This window comes from Malus domestica, chromosome 01 (assembly GCF_042453785.1).
Source record: "Malus domestica chromosome 01, GDT2T_hap1".
NCBI lineage: Eukaryota > Viridiplantae > Streptophyta > Magnoliopsida > Rosales > Rosaceae > Malus > Malus domestica.
Genome location: NC_091661.1, coordinates 9,355,016 through 9,379,761, shown reverse-complemented (window position 1 = coordinate 9,379,761; position 24,746 = coordinate 9,355,016). Strand labels below are relative to the sequence as shown.

At 39.9% G+C, this 24,746-nt stretch overlaps 2 protein-coding genes and 1 pseudogene across 2 annotated transcripts in view; 2 read left to right on the top strand and 1 right to left on the bottom strand.

Moving 5' to 3' along the window:
• The window catches only part of LOC103437665 (uncharacterized), a 47,207-nt gene extending 43,523 nt beyond the window's left edge, over nt 1-3,684 (top strand). The window contains exons 8-11 of the mRNA XM_070820696.1: nt 662-733; nt 1,327-1,439; nt 2,109-2,231; nt 3,548-3,684. Of these exons, the coding sequence (XP_070676797.1) occupies nt 662-733; nt 1,327-1,439; nt 2,109-2,231; nt 3,548-3,600 (361 nt within the window). The 3' untranslated portion in view covers nt 3,601-3,684. The remainder of the gene's footprint in view (nt 1-661; nt 734-1,326; nt 1,440-2,108; nt 2,232-3,547) is intronic.
• An 84-nt stretch (nt 3,685-3,768) lies between these two features.
• Nucleotides 3,769-4,515, bottom strand: LOC114825574 (uncharacterized; annotated as a pseudogene).
• A 12,280-nt stretch (nt 4,516-16,795) lies between these two features.
• On the top strand, nt 16,796-17,311 carry LOC139195312 (uncharacterized). The gene has a single exon (XM_070820661.1). It carries the CDS (start codon nt 16,796-16,798, stop codon nt 17,309-17,311), a length of 516 nt encoding a protein of 171 aa, XP_070676762.1.
• The last annotated feature ends 7,435 nt before the right edge of the window (nt 17,312-24,746 follow it).

The window sequence follows — 24,746 nt, the reverse complement described above, 5'->3', positions numbered from 1 at the left end:
CCCCTTCATGCACCACCACACACACACACTCGAGCACCAGCCCATCGACTTTCAGCTACGGTGATGGTCTGCGGTGACTGCGTCATTTCTCCTCGTTTCACATATGTTTTTCTTTTTTTTTTGGCTTCATGATATTTTAACTGTAGAGAATAGAGAACTTTTCTCTCTGGTTTAGATTGATTTGATGTGTACAAGAAGTCGTGAAGAGGCTGATAGGAGTCACTTTTTTATGGTTGTGGGGTTGGGGGGGGGGAGGGGGGCTGGGGCATGGAGGTGTGGCCTTACTTTTATCAAGTTCTTGAATAGAGAATTAAAAGTTTACCGGTGAGGTTCAAATTGGTCATTTTTATATGGTTCATGTAGGCGTAAATTGATAACTACGTGATAGTTGATGGGGGGTAAATGACAGCTTACTCTTTCCCATAATAATGACTGTTGGGTGACAGTACAGCCCAAACCTCATCCTACTTGATAATCAATACTTAAGCTTTGGAGCTCTTTTCCTCCTCCCAAGTCTTTTGTAGGCTCCAAAGGATTGTTTCATTTTTATGAAATTCTTTGCTGTGGACCTCTCTCTCTATTTGGGTCAACAGTTTGATATGTTGCTGCCAGACATTCAGTTGCCTATTTTCCTTAATGTTTCTTTTATATGATTTTATAGTGGCGAAGAAGAAACTGCAAATTTGTTGCTTGGAAAGTTCAAATGGGGTCATGCTTTCCTGTCCCTCAATAGGTATGCGGTTATGTTTTATTGGGTGTTGTATTTAGTTTTGCATAATATGTTCATCAGAAATCATACTCCAGGTAAGAAATTAATGCTATGTCAGTTGAAACCCATAGCTGACCCAGAAAATGTTCAACCAATCCATGAAATGATGTCTAGCCTTCGATGACATGCATCTAGCATACTTTGGTCATGGTTGATTATGAAAAACAATCTAAGCTAAATAAATTTCCTTTTTATTTTTTGAACTCTCAGATTGATCTAGGTTGTTATTCTCGTCATATTTTCCTCAGTCTCTGGCCTTACAGTTTCGGAGGATTTTAGCTAATGATTTCTAGGGACAAGGTAATTTATGACTGAAGTCAAATTAAAAAGGAAAGTTCCATACAATTCTGGATTGACTAGTCGAATGTGGCTGAAATTTCACTATATCCAACTGCCTAACATTCAAGTAATGACCACCCTGGTATCATGGTATCTCAGTAATCACCAGACTTTTTACTGAAGGATATATTGAGATTACACTGAATCTATATCAGAATGCACAATTATTCTTGACTTTTATGTGTCTGACACTATTTCGACCATTGGCATCGATGCAGGGAACTTCTGAAGGCATACTCCAAATGTGAAAACAGTGCTGAAATAATTTCAGTCCAAAATGATTGGCTTTCACAAAACAGTCAGGTTCCCAAGGCTCCTAGAGAAGTAAAGGGTACTTTTGACTTTTAAAAACAGAAAGTAAATTCTTTTTACAAGATCTGATCTGTTGTTTTGACTCATGAGTCATGTCCCATAAGATTTCAGGAGCATTTCGTTTGAATGCTGCTTGTCAGCCTATTCATTTTAATACAGTATTGGGGTGGTGGTTGAATGCTGCAAGTGCCTTCGCTCATGAGCGGTAGGTCTCGGGTTCGAGACTTGGGAGCAGCCTCTCCATAAATGGGGGTAAGGCTAGCCGACATTCACCTCTCCCAGACTCTGCGTAAAGCGGGAGCCTTGTGCACTGGGTACGACCTTTTTATTGGGGTGGTGGTTGATGAAGGGCGCCCCCTACCTTTTGTTTGGCACATACAGAGACCTGACCAACCAACCTACAGTGGACCCTCTCCTTTGCACAGGAGGAGGTGGTCTTGTCTAGTTTGGTAAACATTGTTTAAATTTGTTATCACGTTTTGTAACCGAGATAGTAGTAAGATTATATGCATTTACTCCTCGGTGTAATTATTTTTATCTGGGCAACAATTGAGGGTGCCAATTTGCTTAAATGTCTTCATCAAGGTGTTTTCCATTTCAATTAAACGAAGATGATATCTGTTCAAAGAGCATCTTTGTGGAGAAAAGTATGCTAATCTCAGCGTATGTTAGTTTTCTGCTGTTACAGGAGGAGGAGCAGACCTGTCCTCTCTCAGTGACGGTGCGGAGGGCTCTTGTGATTCCAACGACGGGCTTCCACCACTGGAAAGGAATATGAATCACTTAGACATGCAGGAAAGTGATGAAGAAAGTGAGTAACAAATAATGATGTTATGTTTAATCACCTTGCGATTTTGGCAATTTCATATCTTTTAGAAACACATTTCTTGTTTATATTGCTCGAGGGACATTTTCTTTTTCCTTTTATGTATATTATTCGGTTTGCGGTAGTCCACTGGTGTTATAGCACGTATACCTATTTATTAAATTTATACCTTAGATCCATGAAATATCGACCTTTAATCTCATATTATTGCATGTCGATTACAAACTAGCTATTGGCATGTAGTTGTCACACTTGAGAGAGGCATTTCAAATAATGCATAAGGTAGCTCTCAAATTAGCAGCTCAGTGATTCAGTGACCATAATTCGTACCTAAAAAGTGCACCAGTGCCGTTAGCTTGGATTAGCTTCAAGGTGATGAGGCACAAGTCCCGCTTTGTGAACCAGATCAATTCACAACCTATGAAATAGGTTGGTCCCTCAAGGTCTTTGACCCCTTGATTTGCCACTCCATGGAGTGACAACTCATTGACCAATTGGCCACTGAAGGCCAATTTATCCACATGCTCCGGGTGGCCAGAGCACGATGTTCTAAAAACAGCAAGATGTGCCTCATTAAAGCATCAATCCTAGCACATCGGGGCTTGGGATAGGATGTTAACGCTTATTCTTTTTCTTCGGTTGCTAATTGAACACCATTAGTTGCCATATCCTGTACACAACAATGCAAGCATTCAACACAACCAAATTCAACAATTAATACCCTTACAACCATCTGCCATTTAGTAATACGGTTTAGTGATATTCCTTTTCACTTGTAAGTAAAGGTCTTAGGTTCGATTCTTGCTAAGGGTGAATTTAAACCACTTTATTGCTAGGCTATTGTGAGACTAAGCCCTACCTCCTCCCCCATAGTGTAGATAATGTCTTTTGTTAGAAAAAAAAAAATATATATATATATCCGTCAACAATCTGTCAACAAGTTTTCATAACCGTACATTTACCATGAACAGATAACGACTTAAGCAAAATCAAGTCAATTCATAAGATTAAACAAGATTTCACCAACAAAAATCAATCTCAACACTACAACCTAAAAAATATCCAACAACATAGCCCTTTCACAACCCGTCAACGATACTTCATAAATTCACAACGCACCCAACGGCACTGATGGTCTAGTCAAGTGGTGCAACATTTCAACAAATACACAAGGAAATACTAAAGACGGTGCATCATCGGCTCCGAGATTGCATCCCTCTATGTATTTATTTTGTTTCTGCTTTTACAAACATTCATGACGAGCAGAAATTCTATGATTCTTTTGGTCTCTTCCTTGCCAGATAGCGTTCTCTCGCTGCAGCCAAATCATCTGCACTTCTTTTATGGTGGTTAGTACTCGGTCAGTTTTCTGGCGGCTGTTCAACTGACGATTTTTCCTGTGCTGATGCAATTGAAGCTTGCTTTTCATCAGAGAGCTCATCACTACGTTTAGACTTGGTTAAAGTTTCCTCTTGATGTCCCTCGATCACCCCGAGTGACTCCAACGGCACTGATGCTGCAGCTATTTCTCTGTCTTCAAGTTTGTCTGGCTTGCCTGATTCGGTCGCTTTTCTAGATGCACCTCTCTCACACTGGAAGACCCCAATGGCTCCAATGCTACAGCATTTGGTCCATATCTATTGTCATGTTTATCTGGCCTGCTTAACTCCTCCTGCGTCTCTAGCTTCCTGGACTTCACATCTTCTGCACCAAAAGCAACATTTCTTTGAAGGTTGAAGTAAAAATCAGTCAAGTCTTTCTTCTTGGTAACATCATCTTTCTCCTCCCGAAGTTGACGCAGTTGATCTTCCTCCACCCATTTGGCTTGCTCTGCAAGTTTCCTTTTGTAAGCACCTGTGACAAAGCGTTCCTTATCTGCATAGAGGTGATCCTCTTGGTTTCGCTCTTTCTGTAGTTTGCTCTCATATATTATCTCCTGCTCTCGCTTTCGTTCTTCTGCTTTTCTCTATATACCAGGAATATACCTTGCCATTCTCTCTTGGCGATCTTGAACCTGAGGTTGGATGGCTTTCTGTTTCATCTCATCATAAACTCCATCGTAGTCGAACACTGACTGGTCCTGCTCCAGGGCCTTCCTCTGTTGCTCCTCAATATCTTTCAGAGACTCGTTCTTGGAAGCCTGCCGACTTATTTCCTTCTCAACATCATTGTCATTGTTGTCATCGCCAAAACCCCGAGGTTTAGGGAGAGGAGGCCTCGTCGGCTGCTTCTTCTGCTGCCCCCTTAGGTTCAACCCGTACTTAATCATTCTTCGTCTCGTCTTCTTCTTTTTCCTGTGATGCTCTGCTTCCAAATTCATCCGCAAAAAGGCAGTTAGTTTCAATTACTTTTGTAGGAGGTATGTTGAGAATCAGTTATCCAGGGATTTAAATAGATGTACAAGCACACACAGACGCAATATTCCAAATCACATACAGATTCTAATAGCTTCCCCAATTCTAAAATGTCAAGATCAACTGTGCAGTAAATATCTTGCGTAAATCCGATCATGGAAACTGTTTTTTATGAGTTAACTCGCAACAGTAAATTATAAAAGACATCATATAAGATTTACGAGTTAAACGAAAACAATACCTCCTCGAAATCTTTTCTTTTCTTCTTTTCATTCACTCAAATTTCCCAAGATTTATGAGTAACTGAAGTTGAGCAAGGTAAGAAAACCACATAGCTTATGCATACTCGTAACAATGTCAATGCACCAGAAGAATACCTGAATGGCTACTTATTTGGGGCGAATAAACAGAAAAGAAAATTATAACAAATAGACAAAGGGCAAGAGGGATTCGAAAACTTAGATATTAAGTCTACTTGGGTTTCACGAGATAATAAGAGCTATAGCTAGATGATCATCTTCTATCTCTTGACCGGACTGGTCTCGTCCCATCTGGTTTGGCTGACTTAGACAAAGGGTATCCTTCCGGGAAGGAATCCCAAAATCCCGCGGGAAAGAATTCACTCCGGGGGGTATTCAAAAAGGGGAGTCGCGGGTTCTTGCTTTAGTTTCTTTCTTGCGCACTCAACCATCCTAGCAACTTCCACTACGATAGAACCCGACAATAAGTTTACGAAGGCTTCGAGTAGTGCAGGATAATCCGAATCAATAGAATCAGGAGTTGTTCGGATGATTGCCCCTGCTGGGAATCGATGCATGCCAAACGGGACTTCTTCACTGACAACTCCCAAGCACGCAATTCATCAAATAACACAATCAAATCGATTAAAACCACCTCAAATTCATAAAAAAGTAAAAAAAAAATTGACAGAAGATAATACAAGTGACTTATTCCGATCAAATAATACGAAGTAAATAAAACCAACTTTGACCTGTATAGTAAAAATGATAGTAAACTAAGTCAGTCGAATAAACTTCGCGTTGGGCAAAAACATAAAAATAACACTAGTCCCAGAATCTGCAGAAATGCTTCCATAAAAATATACCCAAAGAAGGAAAGATAACGTAGTAAAAATTATAATGCAATTTCGGCAATCATACAATACGAAACCCTCAACTCAAAATTTTGTGCAAATCCTGAAATCGAACGAAACAAAAGGGCGTACCTTTGCTGCTGAAGATAACACAATTATTATCTAACGAAACAGAGAAACCATAAAAGCACGAAACCTAAACCCTAGTTGCCTAAACGCATTGCAGGGGAACGAAAATGTAAAGTAAGGAGACTTGCAAGAATTTATGCTTGACCGGCAGCCGCGGCGAAAGAATCAAAAGGCCCACAAAAAATGGGGAGTGGTCAATTGAAAACCCTAAGTTGACAACACAAAACCCACCACTGGAGAAAGCACCAGCATCTATGACGAAGCAAACCCAAAAAACAGATGACAAAGCTTAATCTGAATAGAGCTTCTCCGAATTGGAAGAAAGAGAACCAGCTGGAGTCGGTGTTCGTTGTTTCCTGAAAACAACCATAAAAATAAAAAGAGAGAGAGAGAGAGAGAGAGAGAGAGAGAGAGAGAGAGAGAATGTAAAAACAAGAAAAATGCTTTCTTCCTTAATTTCTCTTTTGATTTGGGAAATTTGGGGGTTTTCTCAGAATTTAGGATTTCTAGAGTTCTTTCCTCTCTATCTATTTTGCTCACCACAAATTACAGCATCACCTATTTATTATTGTTAAATGAGTTTAAATTTTGAGATTCTTGTAGTGAATATACACAAATCTTAAAATTCAAACTCATCTAATAATGATAAATATGATTGTGAGATTACCACTAATTGAGGGTGGTGGGCAAAATGCACTCATTTTGCTCTAGTATTTTTTTATTTCTTTCTATTTTGCTTGGGATCCAATTGGATAGGTAATGAGGCACTTAGGCTCATTAGGCCCGTCAAGAGAAGACGGAGAGACTTTTTGTTGCGACTAACTTTAAGAGTCACGATCTCATCAACGCATTACGATGTGCTACGCGCAACTTATATATTTTAAATGTATTTATATGCATGCATTGCTTCAATATTTTTTTTTCTGGGTAAATTATACAAAACTACCCCAACTATTGGGTCATTAACAGTTTCGTACCTCGTATTTAAAAAGTTTCAATGTCATACCTCATCTACGAATTTGTTGCAATGTCATACCTTCCGTCAATTTGTCTGTTAATTCTCTATTAAATGGTGACGTAGCTTGAAGCAGGACCCACTCTTTATTAAAAAATTAAATAAATATTAAAAAATCATTAAAAAATTAATTTTTTTTAATTCTAAAAAAAAAAAGATTTGGGGGACCCACCCATCCACCCGTGTCCCCCCTTTCTTCTTCTTATTCTTCTGTTCTTCCCCCGCCCTCTTATCCCACCTAAAAACCATATCCCATCCCTGCAACCCTCGACCCTTTCCCTACCCACGCCAACATCTCTCCCCCCAGACCTACCACTTCATTCTCTTTTTCTTCTTCTTCTTCTGTTTTTCCCCATCCACCCGTGTCCCCCCCCCCCCGACCCCCAACCTTCCTTCGCCACCCTATCGTCGCCCTCTTTTCCTCCATCTCCACCTCCTTCCATCTCACCCATGGATCCCCCTTCCCTCCGTCGATCTACACTCGGACGCGTGAAACTGCTACGTCGACCCGAACCCAGACAGGGTGTTTGTCGGGTCAGGCTTGTTCAAGAGCGGCGACCTGGCAAAGTGGGCAAGGTTTATTGTGCAGGCAGTGACGCACTCTCGGGACCCGGATGTGTTGGCGGAGGTAAGCTGCAGATTGGAGGATGAGATGGTGGGGTTTAAGGTACTGTTTGGATGGATTAATGGGTTTAAGGGACTATTTGGGTGGATTGTTGATGTGGTGTTCCTCGTCGGCGTGGATATGGGAAAGAGAGGGCGGCGGTGGGATGGTGAAGGAAGGTTGGGGGTGGGGGGGGGGACACAGGTGGGTAGGGGTGGGCACTTGGAACCGAAAACCGAAATCGAAACACGAATCGAATCAAACCGCACCAAACGGTTTGGTTTTGCAGTTTTGAAACGGTTTCGGTTTCAAAACCGAACCGCGGCACACAAAACGGTTTGGTTTCGGTTTTGGGTTTTCAAAACTGCACCGAAACCGAAACCGCACCATATAATAAATAAATGTTATATAACTTATATTTTAAACTTTTCAACTAGGTTATAACTTATAAGTTTGGTTTGCGGTGGGTTTGCACTTCGACTCCATTGCTTCTGCTTGCATCTCTACTTCTGCCTTTGCGACTGCGAGTCTGCAACCTCAACTCTGATGTTTTGGTGTTGTTTTTTTATGCAGTTTAGCTGCATTATTTTTTGGTGCAATTTTGTGCAGTTTTTGGTGCTGTTTTGCTACTGTTTTTTATGCAGTTTTGCTGCATTTTTTTTGGTGCAGTTATGTGCAGTTTTTGGTGCTGTTTTGGTGCTGTTTTTTATGCAATTTTGCTGCATTTTTTTTTTGGGCTGTTTTGACTCTTTTTTGCTGCAATTTTACTGCATATTCATTAATTAATATACGAGGAAAATAAGACCGTCTTATGTATAAATAGGTGTATATTTTAAATTGTACATTTTTTTTCTCAAAAACCAAACCGAAACTGTTTGAAACTGCACCGCACCGAACCGAACGGTTTGGTTCCATTTCGGTTTTGGCTTCAAAACCGCACCGCACCGCACCGCAAAATGTTTCGGTTTCGGTTGTGGTTTCACTTGAAACCGCACCGCGCCCACCCCTACAGGTGGGTGGGGAATAATAGAAATAGAAGAAAGGGGGGGACATGGGTGGACGGGTGGGTCCCCCAATTTTTTTTTTTGAGAATTAAAATTTTTTAATTTTTTAATATTTAATTAATTTTTAATAAAGAGTGGGTCCGCTTCAAGCCACATAAGCATTTAACAGAGAATTAACAGACAAACTGACGGAAGGTATGACATTGCAACAAATTCGTAGATGAGGTATGACATTGAAACTTTTTAAAGACGAGGTACGAAACTGTTAATGACCCAATAGTTGAGGTAGTTTTATGCAATTTACCCTTTTTTTATGACAAAAAGAAAGTCAAATATTTGAAGTAAATAAATAATATTAGACCATGCTAGAAGAAACCCCTCATAAACCAAACAAAGCAGCTAAATCCACATAATAAAATCGATCTTTCAATTTCCATCTACATTCTATTGAATTTACATTAAGAATAGAGAAAATAATATTTAATAAATAACTGATTGAATTACATTATTGTTAGCCCATTGTGAGGCTAAGTCCACCTCCTCCCCCTTGGTGCAGATAACATCTTTTGTTATAAAAAAAATGATCATTTGCCAACTACTTGAATCACATTATTATATGCGTGCGAAAAACTTTTTTTTTTAATTTAATTTAATTTTTTATAACTTGCACTACATGCCTCTTAAGTGTTTAAAAACAGAGAAAATAATACAATTGATTAAATCACATTATTGTGCACGTGCAAAAGACATTTTTTATCATTGGCGGTACGCGTCTTTTAAGATGTTTTGAACGTGTTTAAAAATAGGGAAAATAATAATTAATAAACAACTTATTGAATCATATTATTGTTAGCTCATTGTGAGGCTAAACCCACCATCCCTTCCCTTAGTGTAGATAATATTGTTTGTTCGAAAAAAAATAAACAATCATTTGACAACTAATTCAATCACATTATTATGCATGTGTGAAAGATATTTTTTTTTATAACCGGCATTACGCGCCTCTGAAGATGTTTTGAACGTGTTTAAAAATAGAGAAAATAATATTTAATAAACAACTGATTGGATTACATTGTTGCTAGCTTATTGTGAGGCTAAACCCACTCTCCCTTCCCTTAGTGTAGATAATATTGTTTGTTCGAAAAAAAATAAACAATCATTTGACAACTAATTTAATCACATTATTATGTGCGTGCAAAAATTTTTTTTTTTTATAAACGGCACTACGCGCTTCTTAAGATGTTTTGAACGTGTTTAAAAATAGAGAAAATAATATTTAATAAACAACTGATTGAATCACATTATTGCTAGCCTATTGTGAGGTACTAAATAATTAAAAAAAAATACTGTACAAAAATAATTAATTATTAAAAATACTGTTTATATGATGAAAATGCCCCTACATTCTTTTGGGTTGCTTTTGAACTTTTTTGTTTGGAGGGCATTTTTGTCCAAATAGTTTTGGTGAAGTGGTGACCCCAAAATGGGGCTGCTGGCTTTATATTTGCAAGCCTATTGTGAGGTACTAATTAAAAAAAAACACTGTACAAAAAAAATTAATTATTAAAAAAATATTGTTTATATGACGAAAATACTCTTGCATTATTTGATGCATTATTTTGGATTGCTTGTGAACTTTTTTGTTTTGACAGCATTTTTGTCCAAAATTTTTTAGTAAAGCCGTGACCCAAAAATGGGTCTGCCGGCTTTATATATAAAGATGATACGTGGTTGTTGATTAGTATTATTTTGATATTCATAAGAAAATTTTCTTCGGTGCAAACCAGTATGAATACTTGTGGTTCTGTTTGTAAATAAACAGAATATGAAAAGGAAAAAAATGTATAAAAGTTAATCGGTCATCAAATGCAAGTGACACTTGCAAACTCTGTTGGTCTCTCTCCTTATCTTTTGGCTTCTCTCCTTTATCCCCTTGCTCATAATATATAAAGTGGATCTATCGAAGACTCATCATGTTTTTTAGTATATCGATATTTTTACATTAAGGGAATTGAGAGTTTGACTAAGCCACACAAAGGGCAACCTAATTTGGTATCAAATTCGCTATCCACGAGATTCAAACCTTAAACCTCTCACTTCCAAGTGCAAATGAATATTACCAAACCGTAGTATTGAATGACATCAAAGACTCATCACTTGTTGCAATCAGAGAAAATAATTAGGACTATCGCTTGGAAGTTGATAGTCGTAATCGTCGTTAAATTGTTGTAACGCCCATAGTTGTCGAGATGAAGTTTTTTTTTTTGTTTGAACAAATAATATTATATTCTTTTTGTTTGAACAAATGATATTATCTACACTAAAGGAGAGAGTGGAGTGGACCTCACAAGGGGCTAGCAATAATGTGATTCAAATTCGTTTTTGGCGAGAATCGAATCTATGACCTCTCACTTACAAGTGAAGAAGAATACTACTAGACCGTAGTATTAAATGGCGTTATCAAGATGAAGTTAAGGTAAATACAATTATTTATTGACCATGATGAATTGAACTATATTATGCGTTAAAATAAATAATTTATATTTGTTACGGTTGAATGATATGCAATGTTGGTTGGAAAATTTAACATTATTATTATTATTATATTAAATTTATTAATTAAATGAAAATTAGAAGTGGTGTGTTTTGGTAGAAAGATATGTGTCTTCAAATGAAAAGTTGCAACTTTTGACATTTCATAAATAGTCACATGTCTTCCAAAGAGATATCTAAAAATTTTATAAATAGGGAAGCCCCTCATAAGCATTGAACAACTTCTACATTGACATATCCATACACATAATTTACTATTGTTAGAGAGTTATGTAGTGTTCCATTGAGTTCATATGGGAGAGTATTTGTTGAAATATCCCACATCGACCGTATCTATGAGAAAAGAAGTATTTAAATTACCTAACTCCACTCTAACTAATATCGAGATCTTTTGTGAAAAAACCCAACACTTGATGGAATGTGCAAGTAGTAATTACCAAGTCAGGGATAATATCAGTGTTGTTGGAAGTGGGTCTTTACCCCTGTATCTAATAATTCTACAGGGTATCAGAGCCAAGGAGAGGGCCCGTATTGCCAAGTGATGGGTGGGTCCCCTTGGCCCTACACGATGGTGGTGGGTCCCTTGGCCCTGCGTGTAGGATGAGTCCCATTGGCTCCACGTGGTTGTCAATGTGTGGATCTCCCACGTGTGACCCACAAATTGGGTCCCATGCAAGGAGGCATGTTGAAATATGTCGCATTGACCGTATCTATGAGAAAATAAGTGTTTAAATTACCTAACTCCACTTTAACTAACATCGAGGTCTTTTCTAAACCACACACCCGACGAAATGTGCATGTGTTAATTATCAAGTTGGGGACAATATCGGTTATCTCTGATAATTATACATTATTCAACACAATCATAGTTTATTAGAGCCTTATGATTTGCAGTGCTAGTATTACAAGTATGTGGTCACTCTATTTTGGGAGACAAGTGCCGATCAACCATGAGCACCATAGTGGAGCGTAAACTTGTCTTAAGGACAGTGTCTAACATTTGTCTAGACCGTATTTACAGGTCTTTCTAATCCATTATGTTTATTTAACATTGGTTATTCATGTGCATGCATTAATATAATATACAATTGTATGAATTATTTCTTGATTTTCCATGTGATTTAGTATTGTAATTAGATATTATTTTTCCAACAATGTCATGATGCGTAGACGAATCACAATTAAATCGTAAAAAGAAGCATAATTCACATGACTCATATTGCCGAAGCATAATTTATATTGTCTATGGTCTTATAATTTATGTTTGTAGGCAATTGTCATTGATCTGAATTAAATCTGTAGTCATATTAATGATCACTTGTAGTGGTTTATTCCGATGAATTCTTTTTCTTGTTGTAAAGTCAACCGAACGTGTAAAGATGTAGACAAGAGGAGCCGAACTGAGAAATATTGCCATAAGTTTTATTGAAGATGTGGTGTTATAAGCGTTTGAAGTTATAGCATCACGTTGTTAATGGGACGCGGTATTGTTACATGTCTAGTTTTAGGGCGTGACACAAGGCATTTGCGGACAGTGTGGTGAAACAAGATTTGAGAGGATTTTAAAAGATTTTGTTAAGTGATAGATTTTAAAGGAGTATGTAGAATTCTAAGTTCATAAGTGTTTGACCATACTTGACCAATCGCGAAACTACCAAACATCGATCAACGTCATACCTTTAAGGACACATTGAGGGGTTCATGCTGAGGCACCCCTGCCGAAGCACAAGAGTTTCCCTCCAACCAAGAAGCCAATCACAGCACTACACATGTCAATGTTAGAATAAAGCTCATAGAGTCCCACATCGACCGCGAACAAAAGCTGGAGACTCTTCTCAACTATAAAAGAAGACCGTTCTCCTACAATTAATTCCTAATATCATTATTGTACTTAAACTAGTCATTAGAACCCACTAATGATGATTATGCTTAAACTTATGTATTTGTGTAAACCTTTCACTATTAATGAGAACTCATCTACTTCGTGGACATAGCCAGACTTAGGGTGAACCACATACATCTTGTATTTGCTTCCCTATCTCTATCTCTTTACATATTATCATCACTAGGTGATCGAAGCAACCAAGCGAAGGTTACAAACTTGACACTTTACGTTGTTTCAAAGTCTCACTGATTTTGTGCATCAACATTTGGTGTCGTCTGTGGGAAGCGAAACTTATTCTTACTTTCACCAACTTCGTCAAGCTAGTTTCCATTGTTCATACACTCCTTTGACCAGGCATCCTTCTCTAACATGAGGAGCGAAAGAAGCCACACCATACAAAACGACACTCCCCTCGTGCCTAGTGTGAGGCAGCAAATGAAGGAATAAAAGAAGTTTGCTCTTTAAGCTAAAGTCGAAGAGCTGGAGGCTCATAACAACAAGATAGCAATAAAGAATGAGATATTCCAAGAGCAATATGAGAAGCACTTCGAGATGCTCCACGAGGCTAGGCATACTCAATCACACGAGCCTATTACCCTTATGGACGTCAACCATCACCTGGGTGCCCCTCAATGCGAGGGGGTCACTGGTCTTCAACATGGATATTCCTGATAAGGAGCAAGTGATTCATCAATGTGTTGATCAACGTGAAACTTTTTTCAACCAAGCTGCTTTGACCTGAAGCAGGAGAAGTGGAAGAATCAAAGGCTATTTATTGCAATTGTCGAGACTTCCTGAGGCAACTTCGAGAAAACCGCATCCACATAAGCTCAAAGATCAATGACCTAAGGGTTTCCGAAAGACTTGGTCCTCTAGCACGGCCCAGACCAAATACTAATCTGGGGAATGAGCGACAAGTCCTGGAGGAACATGAGGATGTAGGAGACTTAAAAGGCTACCAACAGGTATGCCCTATAAGCCAGTACGGTGAATTTAAGGAAAGACCACATGTTCTTGATCAAACTTCCCTACTTCCAATAGGTGATGGAAACTTACGAAGGAATGCTAAAGTAGTATATGACTCCACTCAGGACCATCTTATCATGTAGCTTATTGAGGAAGTAAACAAGTTGAAGGTCGAACGTCAGGCCGAGATACCTGACTGGAATAAACCAAGCAAATACGAAGCAAAAGCTGGCTTTACAACTATATACCAGAATGAAAGATTCGATTGAACACCTTAACTTCTTTGAATTCACCATGGCAAACCAGATGCATACTGATGAAGAACGATGTCTTTTTTTCCTTTCCACCCTCTCTGGTGGAGCCCTGAATTGATATTGCCATCTTTCACCTAAAACGGTAGATTCCTTTGAGGAGCTAAGGAAACTGTTTGTCTTTTAACACATTTTCTAGACCGATTGCTTGCACTCTGCAGACGACTTGTACATTATTCACCAGAAGCCAGATGAGTCACTATGTAGTATGCCAGCCACTTCAGCCACGAGTATTGCGCTGAGGCAGATGACAAGTCTACCTTTAAGGCTTTCACGGTAGGCCTATGTGACTGTTTCTTCAAATACATAATCAATGCCAACAGTTGGAAGATTTACTCTGAGGTGATAGCGCAGACTTATAACCATGCATCCGTGAAGTAAGGACATATCAAGGAAAACCCTTATCAACAAATAGGAAGTGAGAGCTAAATCCAACTAAGTGAGAAAACCCCAACCTTCCAAACAGCTGTTGCATCTCTCCCTGCCTTACTTAGCGCATCGCCAGGACAACAGACATATCAATCTCAGGGCAAGACGAAGGATTTCCATCCTTAACAGTCTCATTTTAATAAGCAGAGTAAGGGGCACTATCAGGATAACCAAAGTTATCACTACGATAATGCCCGCCCTCAGGCAGTCAGTGCAGTGGACCAAGTACAGGTCAAGATAGGTTTTTCCTCAAGGTATGAGACATACACACTTTTGAATGCCACATGCACAGCCATTTACCATAGTATAGCTCACTTGATACCAAAACTAAAGCTGAGGCAACTAGATTATAAGTCCACAAAGAACACGAGCGTGTTTTGTTGCTACCATAAGTATAACGGTCATGATAGCGAGAAGTTTATCACCCTCCATGACCATATCGAAGCTTTGGCATGTGAAGGGAAAATTGATCAATTCCTTGTTCACCCTCAAAGGGATAACCGTAACCAACGCCAGGTGAACGTGATATACTCTATCATTAGTGGTACACCCTTATCTGAATTTTCCAACAGAGCCATGAAAAATAGTAAACAAACTTTGAGGTCTGCTCACCAAGTGTTTATATGGAATACATCAGGGGAGGTAAATATCAAAAGCTTGACTGGGATTCGATATGCTTCTACCTTGAGGAAGAACGAGACATCATCCACCCCCCATTAATTGTGGAGGCTCACATATCAGGGCACTTAATGTAGTTGAACACTTGCTCGATTACTCAATTTCTCCCCTGATAAACTTTTCTGGTGATATTGTGCAACCTTTAGGGAGCATACACCTATCATTCACCATTGGTACAAGCCCTTACATAACTGCTATTACCACTGACTTCCTAGTGGTTGATTGCCTAACGGCATATAATGTCATCTTTGGACGCACATGTATCAATGATCTCAAGGCCATGGTATCCACACATATGATGTTGATGAAGTTTCTATCACCTTTTGGCAATGGTTACATCAAATGAGATCAACTTAGTGCACAATCATGCTACAACACTTCAGTTAAGCAATAACACTTGCTTGTGCCTAAGGAAACCCTCTCTATACGTGACTAAGTCATAAAAACCAGCCTGGATGAAGCCAACCTGGCTCTTTGTGGGGGCAACAATCAACCCAATAATCCTCGAGATGACTTTTTCACCTAGCAAACCCTGTTTGCTAAAGAGTTGGAGAATGTCTCTATCTCAAAGACTGTCTAGATCACATGGTGAAGATTGGCACCACTTTATCACTACTTATTCGGTTGACATTGATCTCCTTTTTGCAGAAGAATGTTGAGGTCTTCACTTGGTCATATGAGGACAGGCCAGGCATATCTCCTGATATCATATGTCATCCCTTAAGTATTGACCAAACTGGTTATCGACCTCAAGAATGCAGGTGCGACTTATCAGGGATTAGTCAATTCAATGTTCGCCGAACAAATTGGCAAGAGTATGAAAGTTTATGTTGATGATATGCTAGTCAAGATCAAGCATGTTGACCAACACATCACCAACCAATCTGAAACCTTCGTCATCCTAATAAGGTACCAAATGAGGTTGAACCCAAACAAATATGCCTTCGGCATGGGCTCTGGCAAATTCTTGGGCTTCATGATTAGCCAATGAGACATTGAAGCTAACCCCTTAAAGATCAAAGCAATCCTTGACATGAAAGAACCAGTAACTTCAAAAGACATCAAGAGCCTTACTGGCAAGGTGGCAGCCTTGACTAGGTTCATTTCTAAGGCTACAGACATATGTGCTCATTTCTTCAAAGCACTTAAGGAAAGTAAGAAATGCATTATATGGATCGATGAGTGTGTCGAGGCATTCAAGAACCTAAAGAAGAAAGAAGTACATGAGTAGAGCCCCCTACTCTCCAAACCTAAAGTTAGTGACATTCTCATCATCTATCTATCTGTTTCAGCTTCAGCAGTTAGCTCTGTTTTCATCAGAATGGATGGTAGTGTTGAATGACCCGTTTACTATGTTAGTAAAGCCATACAAGATACAGAGACACGACACTCTAACATTGAGAAATTGGCTTTATCATTGATCATGTCTGCTTGAAAACTTTTCCCTTTCTTCTAAGCATACTCTATCATCATACTCACCAATCATCCCCTTCAACAAATAATCCAAAGTCCTGACATTTCAGGGTGAATGATCAAATGGGCAATAGCATTGGGTGAGTTTGACATCTCTTATCAACCAAAGTTAACTGAGAAGGGTCAAGCAGTTACAGACTTCATCACCAAATTCACATATCATATTGACATTGCTCTTATACTTAAGGCATTAGCTTCATTACCCTCGGAGGCTCGGAAAGTAGAACCAACCTTCCTAGTATGGACTCTCTATGTCGATGGCTCATTCAACCAATCGGGTTGTGGAGCAGGACTGGTTCTTACTACGCAGAACAAAGTTGCAATGAAGTATGCTTTTTACTTCAAATTCAAGGCGTCAAACAATGAGGTCGAGTGTGAAGCCCTCCGGGCAGGCTTACGTTTAGCCATACACCTTGGAGTTAAACAACTTGATATCTTCAGCAACTCTCAGTTGGTGGTTAATCAAGTCACAAACAACTTTGATGCTAAGGATAACTTCATGGCAGTATATCTTACGCAAGCACAACTTTTGCTCAAACACTTCCACTACCAGATCACCCAAGTCCCTTGAGCAGTAAACAATCATGCAGACGTCTTGGCTCGCCTCACCTTAGCAGTGGAAGACGAGATTGGAAGAAACATTCATGTCGAGTTGTTGGCAACACCAAACACCATGGCCATGGAAGTGTGCAATTTAAAACAGAAGGATAGTTAGATCACCCCGATTTATAAATTCCTTACTCATGACACCCTTCCAGATGATAAAGTCCAAGCTAAGCAAATTTAATACAAGTCTATTCGCTACCTAATCATCAATGACCAACTCTACAAGCGAGTTTTTACCCTTCTATACTTGAGGTGTCTTATAGTTGTTGAGGAAATTATCCTTCGAATACATGTGGGAGTCTGCAGAGATCATGCTGGATCTATGTCCTTAGACCACAAAGCTTTTCACCAGGGATATTATTGGCCAACACTTCACCAGGATGCCATCAAAATATCTCACTCATGTGACAAGTGTCAATGCTACGCAACTATTCCCCACTCCCCTCATTCGTCTCTCACTTATATGATCAGCCATTGGCCCTACGCCCAGTGTATACTTAATTTGATCGGTTCAATGCCTGCAGGGAAGGGTAAGGTTCGTTATGCGATTATTGTAGTTGACTACTTCGCAAAGTAGGCAAAAGTAGAACCTTTGGCAACCATTATTGAGGCAAAGATAAAAGACTTCGTATGGAATAACATCATTTGCAGATTTGGCATTCCTAATGCAATTATCACTGACAATGGGCGACAGTTTAACAACAAGAAGTTAAAGATTTTCTGCTCTAAGTTCAACATTAACTTATGTTTCGCCTCCCTAGTTCATCCTCAAGCTAATAGACAAGTTGAGGCCATCAATGTCACATTCCGGCCTGGGCCCCCACCATATCTCGAGCTCGACTCCGTTGTAGCATGATATTGTCCTCTTTGGGCCCAGTCCACGCCCTCACGGTTTTGTTTCTAAGAACTCACATGGGAATTTCCCAGTGGGTCACCCATCATGGGATTGGTCTATCGCGAACTCGCTTAACTTCGAAGTTTCAATGGAACCCAAAACCAGTGAGCTCCCAAAAAGCCTCGTGCTAGGTAGAGATGAGAATATACATATAAGGCTTACATGATCCACTCCCCTGGATGATGTCAGATGTTATAATCCACCCCCTTTAGGGGCCCGACGTCCTCGTTGGCACACTTACAACCAGGGATTGGCTCTGATACCAAATTGTCACATCCTGGCCCGAGCCCCCACCACATCCCGGACTTGACTCTACCTTAACACAATATTGTCCTCTATGGGCCTCAACCACGCCCTCACGGTTTTGTTTATAGGAACTCACACGAGAACTTCCCAGTAGGTCACCCATCATGGGATTGCTCTCGCACGAACTCACTTAACTTAGGAGTTTCGATGGAACTCGAAGCCAGTGAGCTCCCAAAAGGCCTTGTGCTAAGTAAAGATGGGAATATACATATAATGCTTACAGGATCCTCTCCCCTAGGCGATGTGAGATGTTACAATCAACAAGATAATTAAGCGTACCTTGAAGACTAGTTTGGACAAGGCTAAAGGTTGTTAGCCAGAACTTGTACCCTAAGTTCTTTGGTTATACCGAACTTCGTATCGAACTTCAACAGAAGAAACTCCATTCTCACTTACCTTCAGTACAGAGGCAGCTGTCCCAGTTGAGCTTGAGCAAGCAACATACCGAGTTAAGAACTACATGTAAAGTGAAAATGACAAACATCTCACACTTAACTTAGATCTAGTCGAGGAACATAGGGACCAGGCTCACTTAAGGAACATCGCTTACAAGCAGCGCGTCTCCGACTATAATGACTCCAGGGTCAAGCCTTGCTATTTCAAATTGGGGGACTGGGTATTGAAGAAAAGACTACTCTGTGATAGGTCTTGAGTGAAGACACACTTAGTCTAAATTAGGATGAACCATTTGAAGTTGTTGGCATCAGTCACCTTAACTCCTACAAACTCAGAAGTTTTGATGGCAAGACCCTTGGCCATTCATGGAATGCTAATCACCTAAAGTACTATTACAAGTAAACTCACATTCTATAAGCGTTGAAATAGTCGTTCGACTCTTTTGTAATGAAGGCCATTTGGCATGAACTTAATAAAAGAGGTGATTCAGACAACTTCGTCTAACTTTTTTACATTCCTAGCACTGAAACACTTGGTCTCACCCTGACCTAATAAAATCCTAACTCAAAACCTCAACTTAAATGACACCGCATACTAGAGTTCGAAGCTTCAACATGAATGTTTTTAACATGAAATAAAGTCTAAGTATCTTGTCAAGAAGACTACGCAAATAAACAAACATCTTCAAAGTTTATTCATTCAATTATACCCAAGTCATGGGTTATATCTCAACAAATGATCCATTCGAACATAGCTAATCATTCATTTATAATAGTGCAAATACTTGGCATGTAACATCAAAATAAATAATGCAATGTCGTAAGCATCCATAAATAAAAAGCCTTCAGGCACTTAACTTGACACACATCATACATATAACAAACTAGTGCATGTAGGAAGTGAAGGCACTACGAATCATCCTCATCTAAGGATGAACTCTCGATAACATCATGTTGCGTTTCAACTCCATCACCATCACTGTCATCCTTAGCATCTCCGGGACCATCCTTACCTTGCTAAGTCTGCTCATCAGCACTGGCACCATCCTCAGACTCCTTATCACTACTAGGATCGAGTTCAAAGACGAAGGGTTCACCATTTTGTTCATGCTTCTCCATCTTCTTACGGTACTTGTCGATGATGCCTCCGTCGTGGTATCGCTCAAGAATGGCCATCCATTTTCTTTTCTTAAACAACAGAATCTCCTCAGCACAGTGAGGCCTGATGACCTAGCGGATGGCCTGGGTGCCCAAGTACTCCTGCACAGTAGCTTTCCTCTCAATTAGGAGACTATTCTTCAGCTCAACAACCTCAGCCAGGGCACTATCCCACTCCCCTCTGACCTTGGAAGCCTCGAGGATAGTCGTCTCTAACTGCTTTTTGAGTAATAAGTTCTCATCATTTCACCTCTTCAACCTCTCTAAGGTTTGGTCTTTGAGCTGGACGGCTTCAATCCAAGCTTTGCTCCTCTTTCTAGCATCACCACAAGGTGCTTGTTCTCTTGAAACTTCGCCTTGTATCGCTTGACCTCTCGTAGTCTATTGTCGTACTCGGTCATAACCTATATAACATGATCATTAGTGCCAAGAGAAAATGAAGACGAAGGAAAAATAGGGGAAATGAAATGACAAAGTAACACTTACATAAGTAGATAGCCTCATCATCTGGTCATGATCCGATTCGTTCTAAGCTAGTGGCTCATCGAACTCATCAATAGTGGCTCAACTGTAACAACCCGTCTTGGAATTTACGGAACGGAAGGGTATTTTCGTAAATTTTCACTTTGGGCTAGATATTTTAAAATAGAGTGGTGTTATACCCACCCATATTATATTTACACCTGTTGATGCACAAAACCGGAGGGGTCTTAGAACAACGTAAATCCGACCGTGAATCTGTAAGAAAGTAAATAACACAAGATGTATCGTGGTTTGGGCTACATCCACACTGATTATTGTATTTCTCTGAGAGGTGAGGGGAGTGAGAGAGAGAGAGCTTCTGAAGGTGAGAGAACTCTTCCCATGGCCTAAGAAAATGGCCTCCTCTAATTGTGAGGGTGATGAGTCATTTTATAGAATAAGGGCTCTTCACTTATTACATATTTACCCTTTCCTTTATTACATAATTACATTTAAGTCCCCCGACTATTTGTACGAGATCTGAATACGGAGGCCCTAAGTATGGTATAAATAATAGTCCCTCAAGTCTTCAGTCAAGAGAGTCTTTTGGCTGGAGACTTGAAATTCAATCCATGTGTGGGTCGAAGCAACTAGATGTTGTCTTGAACTGATGCTCGATATGAGGCGGTGCTCAATCTGAAATGATGCTCAATTAGAAGTAGCACATGCTGCGAGGCTGCTCGGCTTGTGGCTTATGTTGCCTTGGTTGGCTCGGCTTATGGTGTTGAAGGTAAGGGAGTCTCTTTTATAGAATAAAGGCTCGCTTCTCAATACATGAATGATGGGCTAGAGTTGATGCTCTCTAATGATGGTGAGGGAGTCCCTTTTTATAGAATAAGGGCTCGTTCCTCAATACATAAGTGATGGGCTAGAGTCCCTCAAGTATTTTTCATGAGTGCTCTCTAATGAAAGTGAGGGAGTCCTTTTTATAAAATAAAGGATCGCTGCTCAATACATAAGTGATAGGCTAGAGTCCCCTAAGTATTTTGTAGTTTTCATGAGGCCCAGTTGAGGCCCAATAAATGGTGTATAGTGTAGTCCCCCAAGTCTTCGGTCAATAGAGTATGTTGGTTGGAGACTTCAAATTGAATCCATGTATGGGCCGAAGTGGCAGTTGTTCGGAGGTGGTATTTGTATACCCTACACTGAAGCTTTGTAGGTGAAGCTTTGTAAGTGAAGCTTTGAAGCTGTAGCTCTGTAAATGAAGTTTTTGAAGCTAGAGCTTTTGTAAATGAAGCTTTTGAAGCTAGAGCTCTGTTAATGAAGATTTTGAAGCTAAAGCTTTTGTAAATGAAGCTTTTGAAGCTGGAGCTCTTGTAAATCAAGCTTTCGAAGCTAGAGCTCTATAAATGAAACTTTTGAAGCTAGAGCTCTGTAAATGAAGCTTTTGAAGCTGGAGCTCTTGTAAATGAAGCTTTCGAAGCTAGAGCCCTGTAAATGAAGCTTTTGAAGCTGATTGACTTGAGTGATGCTCATGAATATTTATGTTGATTGACATAAGTGATGCTAATGGATGTTGACATGAGTGATGCTCATGAATGTTGACATGAGTGATGCTCATGAATGTTTATGTATGATTGACATGAGTAATGCTCATGTATAATTTGAAGTACTGGGCGTACTTTTGGTCACCTGGTTGGTGATAATAGCGGCAGGCTGCCGAATAATTTTAGAGTACTAGGCGTACTTTTGATCACCTGGTTGGTGATAATAGCGGCAAAGTGCCGAATAAATTTGGAGTACTGGGCGTACTTTTGATCACCTGGTTGGTGATAATAGTGGTGGGCTGCTGAATAATTTTGGAGTACTGGGCGCTCTTTGGATCACCTGGTTGGTGGTAATAGCGGCAGGCTGCCGACTAATTTTTTGTAGTACTGGACGTGCTTTTAATCACCTGGTTGGTGGTAATAGAGGGCTTGGCTCTTTTAGGCATATGGGTCTTCGCCCTTCACATAACCTTCAAGCCCATTATTTTAGGCTTGCTGTTTTTTTTTTATAATTTTTTTTATTACCCTCTGATGGGGTTTATACAGATGTCTGCGATAGATAAAAAATACATCATTCAAAAATAAGAAAAGAAAAATCACATCATTCTGATAGGGTGTTTATTCCTTGCTTTTGCAGTGTCCCCATGTGCTCTCGCAGAGGAAAGCCTCTCTTTTGCTTTCTGCTTTCCTTTTACTTTTCTCTTTGTTCACTGCGTCTTTTTTTTTTTTTTGCTTTTGCTTTCCCCAGACCTCCTTTGCCTTTTGTTTCTTTTATTTCCACTGCGTCTTATTTTTGCTTTTGCTTTTGCTTTCTCCAGACCTCATTTGCCTTTTGTTTCTTCTTTTTCCAATGCGTCTTATTTTTGCTTTTGCTTTCTCTAGACGTCCGTTGTTTTTTCTTTTCATTTCAGCTATTGATGGTGAAGGCCAACAATGTATGGCAACACCAGCATGCACTGTATCCACAAAACCAGTAGCAAAGGGAAGCTGAGAAATATCAGCTCTGACTAGGATCATGTTCTCTTTGGGGAAGTTCTCTTCCTGCTGAATGAATCCATAACACTCATTCAACATGTTCTCTGAGTAGTCCAAAGCAACAACAAGAGAAAACAATCCACTCTTAGCGAAAAGTCTAGAAAACATCCCACTCCAACAACTTGCATCAATGATATTTCCACCACCCAAGACTGGCTTTAAGAAATCCTTAGTCAACTTAAACTCTTTCTCTGGGCCAGGAAATCCACCCCATACAGTAAAGCTTTGACGCCAGCCCTTCTCATAGAGGTACAATACCAATGGAGTCCTAAACATTTCTATGGCAACGGGCATTGATTCACCATAGTTCTTGGCGCTGCTTGCTGTTGTCAGTTCAATATGTGTTTCATTACCAAAGTATGTCTTCTTACAAGTGCCACATTGAAAACTAGACCCAGAAGCAGACTCAACAAATAAGCCCGGATCACTGGAACTTGAAAATGGATCGTAGCATATCGGACCAGCTAAAATGTTGGTGCTGCTGATGCCATCATTTTGCACCATAATTGGTTCGATTAGCTCGACTTCGACGACGGCACCCGAAGCAGCAGCCAAACTTTGATTGCTGCCGCGAAACAGCACTTGAAAACCGGTGAAATGGCAGAGGTCCTAAGCTTGAGAAGACAAGGCCTTAAATTACCGAGTTAACTCAGAAGAAACGGGGAGCAGAGGTTACTGACCACCGTCTCCATGATCGCTCTGTTTTGGTGTGTGGTGGTTGGAAGGGTGAAGAGGGTGGCAAGAAGGAGGTGGAGTTGCGTGGGGGGAGGCGGAAGGAGTCGGACCAGATCTGGATGAGGCACTGCAAGTTGCAGTTAGGGAGCAAGTCTTTGGTATATGGGAGTTGCATGGTGGCAGGGAAGGTGTTGTTGCCGTCATAGAGCCAGCGCTGGATGCTGGAGCGGTCGTAGGTGATGCCGGTGCAGATGCTAACAGGGGATTTCATGATGTTGAGAGATATCGGACACCGAAAGAAGGTGGACATGTTCTCAGGGTTGAAGAGAGAGAGATGGGACTGGGATTTTGGTTTGGTGTTTCTGCCGATTCACGGTGGATAGTGTGAGATTTGATGAAAAAATGGAAGAGAATCAACATAGTTTTTTATGTCGTTTCCCATAGACGACGCCAAATGTTGATGCACAAAACTGGAGGGGTCTTGGAACAAGGTAAATCCGACTGTGAATCTGCAAGAAAGTAAGTAACACAAGATGTATCGTGGTTCATCCTAAGGTTTGGGCTACGTCCACACTAATTATTGTATTTCTCTGAGAGGTGAAGGGAGTGAGGAAGAGAGCTTCTGAGGGTGAGAGAACTCTTCCCATGGCCTAAGGAAATGGCCTCTTCTAATTGTGAGGGTGAGGAGTACCTTTATAGAATAATGGCTCCTCACTTATTACATATTTGCCCCTTTCTTTATTACATAATTACATTTAAGTCCCCCGAGTATTTGTACGAGATCTGAATACGGAGACCCTAAGTATGGTATAAACAACACCTATCATAAAAAATTAAAAAATACATAAACTCTTTTTCCACCCACTATTATTTCCAAAATAACCCTATGTATTTCTTCTTCAAATTTTCCTTGCTTTGAAAAATTAT